The 11,982-nt window shown below is 35.1% G+C and overlaps 1 protein-coding gene across 1 annotated transcript in view; it reads right to left on the bottom strand.

Annotated features, from left to right (window-relative positions):
• Positions 1 to 11,933, bottom strand: part of hadhb (hydroxyacyl-CoA dehydrogenase trifunctional multienzyme complex subunit beta) — a 14,062-nt gene extending 2,129 nt beyond the window's left edge. The window contains exons 1-11 of the mRNA XM_073852791.1: positions 11,853 to 11,933; positions 9,812 to 9,888; positions 9,649 to 9,690; positions 9,397 to 9,487; positions 7,923 to 7,967; positions 7,722 to 7,821; positions 4,370 to 4,457; positions 4,071 to 4,258; positions 3,078 to 3,258; positions 1,137 to 1,258; positions 932 to 1,011 (exon numbers count right to left, since the gene is read on the bottom strand). Of these exons, the coding sequence (XP_073708892.1) occupies positions 932 to 1,011; positions 1,137 to 1,258; positions 3,078 to 3,258; positions 4,071 to 4,258; positions 4,370 to 4,457; positions 7,722 to 7,821; positions 7,923 to 7,967; positions 9,397 to 9,487; positions 9,649 to 9,690; positions 9,812 to 9,878 (1,004 nt within the window). The 5' untranslated portion in view covers positions 9,879 to 9,888; positions 11,853 to 11,933. The remainder of the gene's footprint in view (positions 1 to 931; positions 1,012 to 1,136; positions 1,259 to 3,077; positions 3,259 to 4,070; positions 4,259 to 4,369; positions 4,458 to 7,721; positions 7,822 to 7,922; positions 7,968 to 9,396; positions 9,488 to 9,648; positions 9,691 to 9,811; positions 9,889 to 11,852) is intronic.
• Between the last annotated feature and the right edge of the window lie 49 nt (positions 11,934 to 11,982).

Here is an 11,982-nt window from a genome sequence, read left to right on the forward strand (position 1 = left end):
ATGCTGCCAAAAACATACAAGGACTACATATACCTGTATATCAGATGCGTGCAGTTCTTAAAGTGACAGAACTAAACATGCTGCCGACTGTCATTAAAGGGACAGTTCACCCAAAAATGTACTCAGTCATATGTTGTCGCAAACCTCTGTTATTTTTTTTTTTTCTTGTGCTGAACACAAAAGAAGATATTTTGAAGAATGTGGATAAGAGGTAAAAAATAATACTATAGAAGTAACTGGGGACTAGCAACTGTTGCTAGTTACCCACATTCTTCAAAACATGTTTTATGTTACAAAAAACTTGAAAGTGAGTAAATAATGTCAGAATTGTCATTTTTGGGTGATGGTAGGCTAATAATTAAACGAAACACAAAGGAAAATCATATTTGTTGATTCAATTTTTTGAAAATGACAACTACTGTACCTGAAAATTAAAGCACTGTTTGTTTTATTTATATATTATGTGTATTTGTAACATGAAGCCTATCTTTGTTGTTATTTTTTAATAATAAAGATAAAATAATGACAGGTTTTTAATATGGGAGTTCAGACAACTTACAAAATAGTAAAACCAACAAAGAATCGTGATAAAATCGTGATATTTCTAAAAAAAAAAAATCGTGATATGATATTTTTGCCTTATCGCTCAATCCTAACTGCACTGTAATTTTAGATCAAAATATGTTAAAATACTTTATCCTTTTCCAATATAATGAGCAGCAACAGTTTTGTGGCAAACACTGATGTTAGTGAAAACCTATACGCACATTTCCAAACATATGTTTGATATTTGGATTCATTTTTGCAGCTTAAATTTAATAGAGTAAATTTTGACAGATCAGCTAAATTGTTTAGAAGAACACAGATGATGCTGTCAGAGAGATGCTGCTGGTGGTAGTTTTTAATGTAAGGCATTATTTTTGTTTTGTACCTGAGATACGCTTTAGGCTTGTAACCCATAGCAAGAGCTTTCTCCTCTGACATGATCAAAACTGCAGACGCACCGTCAGTCTGAGTGAACAAACACACACACAGAGGGAAAGTTCATCTTTGAGTGACACATCTGACAGATGTTCCTTAAATTAAAGGAAGGGTGAAAACAAGTTGGGTTAAACCAGAAGCACAGATAAACTGACCAGGAAAGAGGAGTTTGCGGCCGTCACTGTGCCGTGAGGTTTGATGAAAGCGGGTTTTAGTTTGGCCATCTGTTCCATGGTGGAAGGACGGATCCCGTTGTCTTTAGACACAATATCCTTCCCTGGGACAAACACATTATCAAAACATTTAAAAAACAATCTAAACTGTTATTTTTGTCCGTGTTACAGTGTAGTTATACATTTAAGTACTGAGTAATATGTGACCCTGGACCACAAAACCAGTCATAAGGTTAAATTTGACAAAACTGAGATGTATACATCACACGAAAGCTCAATAAATAAGCTTTCTATTGATGTATGGTTTGTTAGGATAGGACAATATTTGGCCGAGATACATCTATTTGAAAATCTGGAATCTGAGGGTGCAAAAATCTCAAAATACTGAGAAAATCACCTTTAAAGTTGTCCAAATTAAGTTTTTAATGCATATTACTAATCAAAAATTACATTTTGATATATTTATAGTATGAATTTTACAAAAAATCTTCATGGAACATGATCTTTACTTAATTTCCTAATGATTTTTGGCATAAAAGAAAAATCAATAATTTTAACCCATACAATGTATTTTTGGCTATTGCTACAAATATACCCCAGCGACTTAAGACTGGTTTTGTGGTCCAGGGTCACATATTAATTAACTACATGTACTTACTATATGGTTACAGTTAGGATTAGGGTTTACTTGATTAGGGTTTTACTTATTATGCATAATTAATTGTTATTATAATAGTGAGTGCATGTCACATGTGTCACAAGGACACTTTAAAATAAAGTGTTAAAAATCTTATATTGTTGCTTGTTCCAAACAGACTTAGTTGTGAAAGTACCCTCAGAAGTGTTAATAAATGTCTTATTTCTGTTCAAATCATTTGCTTACTGCAACTGTCTGCAAACTGTCTGCAGCAGAACTGATAAAAAAAATAACTAACAACTATGAAAACTTGTTTCCACCACAGGATTTAAAAAAAAGAGGTAATTGTGACTTCTACAATTTTAACTTTTTTTCAGTCAAAAAAGTCAGAATTGCGAGATATAAACTTGCCATTCTGATAAAAAATGGTCACAATAATTGTATTTTTTATTCAAACAGAATTATGCAATGTAAAGTCAGAATTGTGAGATGTAAAATCTAGTCAAAATTTTGAACAGTACGATTTTTTTATTAGTCTCTTCTGCTTACCAAGTCTGAATCTAAAGTACAGCAAAAGCAGTAAAATTCTGACATATTTTTCATTTTTTCAGTTTTCTATTTGAATATATTTTTAAATGTAATTTATTCCTGTGATTTCAAAGCTGAATTTTAGCATCATTACTCCAGTTCTAATATTCTGATTTGCAGCTCAAAAACATTTATTATTATTATTATTATGTTGAAAACCACTAAGTAGATTTTTTTTCGAGTTTCCTTGATTAACAGGAAGTTCAAAAGAACAGCAATTATCTGAAATGGAAATATTTTGTACCATTATAAACGTCTTTATCATCACTTTGATCAATTTAAAGCAGTAAATAGTAAAAATAGTTCACAATATTACAGTTTTGCATCAGATAATGCAGGCTTGTTAAGCAGAAAAGATTTCTTTAAAAAACATTAAAAGTCTTACTGTTCAAAAACTTTTGACTCAATAGTGTGTATATATTTTTTTCATTCTGTGGCAGGAAAAAATCTGAGTTGTGAGATGTAAACTTCTAAAAAGAATTCTAAAAGAAAAAGTCTTTATCTTACAATTTTACGTTTATATCCCATAATTCTGCCTTTTTTAAGTCAGAAAAGTCAGAATTAAAACTAGATAAAAAGTCCCAGTTGTAAGACATAAACTCCGGACCTGAGAATTCTAAGAAAAATAGTTGGGGAAAAAAACTGACAGAGGCTTCAATGATGTGGCAAATGCTGCTGTAATTGTCTTAATTGTTCACCTGGCACTTTGAAGCCGGCAACGTCACTGAGCAACCCACTGTCTTGAGCTTTCTTTGCGAGAGTGTGAGATCGCAGCGCAAATTCATCCTGCTCTAAACGCGACACACCGAATGCAGCCGCCAGGCGGTCCGCGGAGTGACCCATTGTCTCCGCTGTGGAGAACTCGGCCACAGCTGGCAGCTAAACACACACAAAGAGAGACATTTAAGAGCTTTTAAGGAAGGGAACCCAACAATACCATATGGACTGTATTGACAGACTAAAACACTAAAATATAGATGTTCAAGACATATATTACATATGTGACCCTGGACCACAAAACCAGTCTTAAGTTGCTGGGGTATATTTGTAGCAATAGCCAAAAATACATTGCATGGGTCAAAATTTTAGATTTTTCTTTTATGCCAAAAATCATTAGGAAATTAAGTAAAGATCATGTTCCATGAAGATTTTTTGTAAAATTCCTACTGTAAATATAGCAAAATGTAATTTTTGATTTGTAATATGCATTGTTAAGAACCTAATTTGGACAACTTTAAAGGTGATTTTCTCAGTGTTTTGATTTTTTTGCACCCTCAGATTCCAGATTTTCAAATAGATGTATCTCGGTCAAATATTGTCCTATCCTAACAAACCATACATCAATAGAAAGCTTATTTATTGAGCTTTCATATGATGTATAAATCTCAGTTTTGTAAAATTTAACCTTATGACTGGTTTTGTGGTCCAGGGTCACATATTACAAAACAGATAGTTCTGGCTATAATATCTGACCAAACATGTGATTGACTTGTATGACAAAATGCAAAACTGATATGCAGTTCATACCTCTCTATGATACTCTAGTCTGACATGCATCCAGCATAATATGTCATTTGGAATAAGAAATGCAATGTGACTAAATTGTTTCATGTGATTTGGGCAAAATACCTAGACATTTAAACTGAGGTGTGCTAGGGGTAATATGCAGTTTTTTATGGGTAATGTAGTACCTCAGGTGCGAGGTGAGCGAGGCGGATGGAGCCCAGCAGAGAGAGTCGAGCCCCGAGGGTCTTTGCCTTGTTGAGTGACAGCATCGTCTTCCTCATCTTGCGGCTGTGACGAATGGGAACGTCAGACATGAATTCGACCCCACCGGCGACGACAACATCGCACTGACCGGCGGCGATCAAACCGAAAGCTAGAAAACAATTGAACAATCAATAGCTCAGTCCATTTAACAATCTTCTGTGACCTGCCTTCTGCTGAAGAAGGTTCAGTTTTAATCCAATTAAGAATGTGTGTTCGATACCTGTGGTCATTGCTTGGTTGGAGGATATACATGCCATAGTCACTGTGTGAGCAGGAGTCTTATCTGAGAATCCAGCACCAAGGGCCGCCTACAAAAAAACATGATAAATAATTATTTTTAAATGAACATCCTAACTAAATTTAGTCAGTAACCAAGCAGCAAATGCAACATTATAAAGAAATGGTGTTTTACTGATGATGGGACAAGAGTTATTATAGTTAACTAAAACTAAAACCATTAAAAAAATGAAATTAAAAAACGCAAAACGTTTTGTTTTTAGATAAAAATAACTTTAACTAAAATTCAAAGAAATCTGGAAAATACACAAATATTTAAAAATTCATAAATACTTATAAAAACTATAAGAGTTAAATTGCTTTTTGACTATTTACATATTAAAGGGATGGTTCGGAGTAGAATTGACTTCATTGCTATGCACTCCGAAGCCCATGTAAATACCCCATCCAAAGTTTTTTTTACCTTAGTCAAACATTTATGGAGATATTAGAGTTTTTCGAATTGCTTGTTACAGGAGTGAATGGTACATGTGATGTATCTCGTAAATTGCACCACTAAACGTGCAAGTAATCTTACCAAACTTGTACAGTAGTGTAAATAGGTTATGTACACACAAAACGCTGCATCAGAACATTTGTAAGTCCACCATCAGTGTTTTAAAAACACGTTTTAGCCGATCCCTACTAGTCTCAAAAACTACAAATGGCGACACGTCGACGTCACTTCCCTGGTTTGAAAAAAGCACGTAAAAGTCCTCCTACAAGTTGACATGCACACAGATGTAGTAGGAGGGCTTTTACGTGCTTTTTTCAAACCAGGAAAAAGACATCGACTTGTAGTTTTTGAGACTAGTAGTTCTCGGGTAAAACGTGTTTTTAAAACACTGATGGTGGACTTACAAATGTTCCGATGCAGCGTTTTGTGAGTACATAACCTATTTACACTACTGTACAAGTTTGGTAAGATTACTTGCACGTTTAGTGGTGCAATTTACGAGATACATCACATGTACCATTCACTCCTGTAACAAGCAATTCGAAAAACTCTAATATCTCCATAAATGTTCGACTAAGGTAAAAAAAAACTTCGGATGGGGTATTTAGATGGGCTTCGGAGTGCATAGCAATGAAGTCAATTCTACTCCGAACCATCCCTTTAAAACCTTTTTAATTTGGTTCTAATGCATAGTATGTGCTAACAACCTCCACACATTAAAATTTGATGTTTATCTGCTTACCCCTAGGGTATCCAAGATGTAGTTGACTTTGTTTCCTCAGCAGAACACAAATGAAGATTTTTAACGAAAACCAGTGCAGTCTGTCAGCCAAATAATGTGAGTGGATGGGCACCAGACCTTTAAAAGTAAACAAAAACATGCACAGACAAATCCAAATTACACCCTGCGGCTCGTGACGATACACTGATGTCCTAAGACACGAAACGATCGGTTTTTGCGAGAAACTGAACAGAATTTATATCATTTTTTACCTTTGATACACAGCCACGTCCAACTGTCCTGAGCACGAGCTTAGCATCAGACACGTCACATGTGAACGCGCTCTGGCGTAGAATACGCAAACACCGGAAGCGATCTGTTGCATGTATACGACACTCATTGTTTACACAGAGCACAGAGATTGTGGATATAGCGGCTATACAAAATGGTAATTACTTGCGCTTATCCTGATTGTTCAAACCGATTTAAAGCTAAAAGATTACGTTTGCTTGCGCAAATTCATCCGGGACTTTTCACTGATTTCCCCTTACGGCGTTTGCGTATTCTACGCCAGAGCGCGTTCACGTGTAACGAGTCGAATGAAAAGCTCGTGCTCAGGACAGATGGATGTGGCTGTGTATCAAAGGTAAAAAAATTATATAAATACTGTTCAGTTTTTCACAAAAAACAACCGTTTCGTGTCTTAGGACATCAATGTATCGTCACGAGTCGCAGGGTGTAATTCGGATTTGTCTGTGTGTGTTTTTGTTTACTTTAAAAGGTCTGGTGCCCATCCACTTTCATTATTTGGCTGACAGACTGCAGCGGTTTTCGTTAAAGATCTTTGTTTGTGTTCTGCTGAAGAAACAAAGTCACCTACATCTTGGATGCCTTGGGGGTAAGCAGATAAACATCAAATTTTCATTTTTGGGTGAACTATCCCTTTAAAGGAGTAGTTCACTTCCAGAACAAAAATGTACAGATAATGTACTCACCCCCTTGTCATCAAAGATGTTCATGTCTTTCTTTCTTCATGTTTTTGAGGAAAACATTTCAGGATTTCTCTCCATATAGTGGACTTCTATGGTGCCCCCAAGTTTGAACTTCCAAAATGCTGTTTAAATGCAGCTTTAAAGGGCTCTATAGATCCCAGCCGAGGAAGAAGGGTCTTATCTAGCGAAACAATTTAAAATTTATAATCTCAAATGCACGTCTTGTCTAGCTCTGCATGAACTCTGTGTATTCTGGTTCAAGATGGTTAGGATATGCCGAATATTTTCCATCTCATTTTCTCCTCCAACTTCAAAATCATTCTACATCGCTGCTTTACCTTTTTTTGTTTTTTGTAAAGGGCATCTGACCTTCTTTGCATCTTCACTCTGTAAACCCTGGGTCGGTACTTCTGCAGCAACATAGGATGATTTTGAAGTTGGAGGAGAAATTGAAATAGGACTTTTTCGACATACCCTAACTGCCATGAACCACAATACACGGAGTTCAAGACGAGCATTTGAGGTTAAAAAGTATATAAATTATTTTTTTTTTTAATAGATAAGACCCTTCTTCCTCGGCTGGGATCATTTAGAGCCATTTGAAGCTGCATTTAAACTGCATTTTGGAAGTTCAAACTCTTGGGCACCATAGAAGTCCACTATATGGAGAGAAATCCTGAAATGTTTTACTCAAAAAACATAATTTCTTCACGACTGAAGAAAGAAAGACATGAACGTCTTGGATGACAAGGGGGTGAGTACATTATCTGTAAATTTTTGTTCTGGAAGTGAACTACTTCTTTAAATTCCTGGTGAAAAAATAAAGCCCTTGCATGAAATTTAATTCATAGAAAGGTGTAAAAAAAAAAGAAGTTGTACATGTACAGTATACTGGGTACAGTATAGTGCTGTACCCAACTTACAAACTAACACTCTCCCTTCAGTAATGCTCTATAGTCAGATGAAATCTCTATAGAGATGCCTCTCATTGGTCAGCCTGACAGCCTGCTGTTTCTCAGCAGCCAATCACTAAACATATAGCTGACAAACTAAAAATAGCTTCAACATCCAAATTCTATTTTAGAAATCATCACAGACTAGAGGACAGACTAGAGGAGAGACTGACCTCTCTGGCCACATTACTGGTCTTCACTTCTTGTATAACACTTCCATAGACAATATAATCAACAGCATCTTTAGGGAGACCTGTTCTGTTCAGCAGACCTCTGAAAAAAAAAAAACAGACAGACAGTTAGTCCTGAGCCGTATAGTGATGAGTGAATCTTTATATGTATGTGCGTAAGTGTGTGAGAGTGTGGTGACATACTGTAATGCAGCTCTCGCCAAATCATGGGGCATCAAATCAGCGTATCTAATAACAAAGACAGAGAGAGCAAAGACATAAAGAATGATTTCAGCATTTTTTGCAAGGTAACACTGCATTGATACTCCTAAAGAGTTTGTCCAAAATCTGCAATTAATTCGGTATAAAACTTTAAAGCTGCTAGAGGGTGCATATTCAAAACAAACGAAGAAACAAAGACACCGTTTGACACCGCTGTGATTAAGTGTGGAATAATGGGAGTTGTTGTCTTCATCCCCACAGCCGATGCAATCTGTAGGGACTCGGGCAGAAATCATGTTCATGGATGAGCTAATGTATTAAAGACTTAAGACTTAAGGTCACTGTATTACTAAGCAGGGTGGGGCTGAAAGTCATGGAAGCGAAACTAGGATGCCAATGCCGACTGTTTTCGTTTCTTCCGGTCATGTAGGAAAAAGCAGCAATGTTTTAACATATTAGCTACATTTGAGTGTGTTAAAAGTTCTGTTATAATGCTACTCTGTGCATTCGTCACCTGTCTAATAAAATGCATAAGACATTAAGGTGTCTTCAGGGTTTCCATGTTTTCTAAAAAAATAATACCAAGAAAATCAAGGTCCATTACACTAGTTAAAATTGCTTATTTCTTTGGATTTAAACATTCTTTAAAACTTTAGGGATAATGCAGGTACACAAGTCAGCAAAATATAAAACAATATGGTTTTTGGATATTTAAAAAAAAAAATCGTACATACTGTGCTTTAAATTTGTAGATCATTTCAGTGTAATACGTTGCCATGTAGTTTTAAATTTTGTAACTTTAATATAAAAATGTCCTGTTGCCTTAAATGCTTTGTTGCTTGCTATTTAATTTAGAAAATTAAAAATAAAATCTAGTTACTAACAGGCAAAAAATTCAAGCAACCAGGTCTGGTACATTAACGTTTTTATTAAATGAAAAGCTGTGTGTTTGTAAGAAACAAATCCATTATGAAGGCATTTTAACTTCAAACCATCAATTCTGGCCAAAATACCAATCCATAATTCATAATCATTTGTTTATGAACTGATTTGGACTGTTTTCACTTGTAAATGGTGCTTGATCTGTGCAGATTTCTCTCCTGATTCAGAAAAGACGACTTTTTTACTGGAGAAAGCAATATTATGGATAGAGGACTCATATTTAACTTTTCACATTACAAGAGATTGATTGATGGACTGGAGTGTTGTGGATTACTGTGATGTTTTTATCAGATGTTTGGACTCTCATTCTGACGGCACCCATTCACTGCAGAGTGAGCAAAAGTTATGTAATGCTACATTTCTCTAAATCTGTTCCCATGAAGAAACAAACTTATCGATATCTCGGATGACTTGAGAGTAAATTTTCAGTATATTTTCATATTTGGGTGAGCTGTCACATATTTAATGTTCATCTGCTCATGCTCATCTGAATCCCAAACATATTCTCACTTACGTGGTGCCAGACAGGAGGAAAGGAGTTCGGACGCCATCAACCAAAACAACATTCTTCACTCCTGGTTTGGCAAGTGACTTTTTGCTCTTTGCTGTGTGATTATAAAACACAAAAAGGAAGATCAACAAAAACATTTGCAATTGTATTGGTAAAATGGAAAGTGTATAAATCAATAATACATTTATTTATTTAGTATGAGGACCTTTGCAGAATGGATCAAAATGGATCAAAACTGGACAGATTAGTGGTTACCTTGAGCTTGCAGATGAACAGATGTGCTGAGAGAACGAGCAGCTGGAGAGAAAGACAATGCAGTTAGTCATACAGTAATAATAAGTGATAACAACATTAAATGCTCAGTAATCTGCATAATGTGAAGTATACTTTAGCTCTGCTGAGACCTGGGATGCCTTACCGAACTGAACAGCCTGTACAGATGTCAATGGGCTGCTCCTCAGTGAAGTCAACAACATAGACGCCATCTTCAATTATCTGGAAGAGTATGAATACTTATTCAAAACTGTCAATCATTTCAGTTTAACAAAACAGGTGCACTCATAATCTGTGTCTTTTTATTAGACAAGTATTCTCTCTCTATGTATACAGTTGAAACCAGAAGTTTACATACATCTTGCAGAATCTGCAAAATGTTAATTATTTTAGCAAAATAAGAGGGATCATACAAAATGCATGTTATTTTTTTATTTAGTACTGACCTGAATACAACATTCCACATGAAAGACATTTACATATAGTCCACAAGAGAAAATAATAGTTGAATTTGTAATTTTTTTTCTTATGATAGTTGTTCATGAGTCCCTTGTTTGTCCTGAACTGCCCGCTGGTCCCACAAATTCTTTGGTTTTCCAGCATTTTTGTGTATTTGAACCCTTTCCAACAATGACTGTATGATTTTGAGATCCATCTTTTCACGCTGAGGACAACTGAAGGACTCATATGCAACTATTACAGAAGGTTCAAATGCTCACTGATGCTCTAATGATGCTTTTTTAACAGAATAACAGAATTAAGTTGTTAACTTTTTTCTTTTCTTTTTTTTTAATTTTATTTAGTACTGCCCTTCAGAAGCTACAAAAGATACTTACATGTTTCCCAGAAGGAAATAAGTTAAATTTACCCTGATCTTCAAATTCAAAAAGTTTTCACCCCCAGCTCTTAAATGCATTGCGTTTCCTTTTGAAAGGGGTCGTTTTTATAAATTCAACCAATATTTTCTCTTGTGGACTATATGTAAATGTATTTTATGAGAAATACCTTATTCAGGTCAGTACCTGAAAAAATAACATGCATTCCCTCTTATTTTGGTAAAATAATTAACATATTGCAGGTGTATCAAAACTTCTGGTTTCAACTGTATATACACGTCACGTGTACAAAAATGAATTGGTCTTATCATTTGTTTGTTTGTTTTTGACATGCTACTATTTAATACACTTGTAAACGTAAAAAAAAAAATGAAGATTAATGAAAAAAACTTGAAAAGAAAAATGTAATGTTTTATTGTTCAACTGAATGTACTGGTATTACACAATGATGTAATTGTTGTGTAATAAAATATATTTATATTTGACTGACCTTGAGTGTATAATATCATGCACATGGCCTTCAAAACATCTGAACTGCTAAACATTTGTAATAAAAATATCTAAATAAGAGTAATCTGTGGCTGTGCTCAAATGCTGCAGGCATCTCTTCACTAACTTTTATTTTATTTGTTATTTTTAAATCTCTGAATCAGCTGGTGTTTTGGTGATTTTAGTGGATACATGAAGGTGTCTGAGCATAGGAAGCACAGGTGTATATCACCACATTATCTATCAACATGCTCCACTAACCACAAACAAAGTAAAGCAACAATGATTGTCTTCATGCTCAAAACTATATCAACTGTCATATAATTTAAAACCCTATCTTTTTTTTAAATAACTAACACTTGCTTTAATATTCTGCATCAGTGGAATGACATTCTAACATTATAAAGGGGCTAAAGTTTTCAAATGCTCTACAAACTGCTATCCAATGACTTGAATATGTTAAGTATGTGATAACAATGATAATACAGTAACAGAAAGTATGTACGACACTGATCTAGAGTGTGTGTGTGTGTGTGTGTGTGTGTGTGTGTGTGTCTAAGTGAATGACCCTTCACCTACTTCTGTCAGTACACAGGACAAGGACAAATATACAAAGGCATTAAACATTTAAACAGCAACTTACAATCTTGGCATCATTGTAAAACAACACTGATCATGATATAACCACACATGCCAGCAAAATCACAGTAATTAGACTTAAAAATAACACTTGAACACTCATGAACGAGCAGACCGATTCATTCTTCCGCATGTCTAATAACATTGTTTAAGATATCCATCAGAATCCATAATTTAAACACAATGTGTTTCTAAAAATAAATGCACAAATTGTATTTTTACCTGTTATTGTTGTGACTGTTGAGAGAGAGTGCTGTTTGATGTCTCGCGTCTATCTAATAACTACAGCAGTGCACGAGCCGCAGGACCCCGCGTCCCTGGCAGCCCGAATCACTGCCTGAGTGGAAAACCC

This window comes from Garra rufa, chromosome 13, assembly GCF_049309525.1.
Source record: "Garra rufa chromosome 13, GarRuf1.0, whole genome shotgun sequence".
Lineage (NCBI taxonomy): Eukaryota > Metazoa > Chordata > Actinopteri > Cypriniformes > Cyprinidae > Garra > Garra rufa.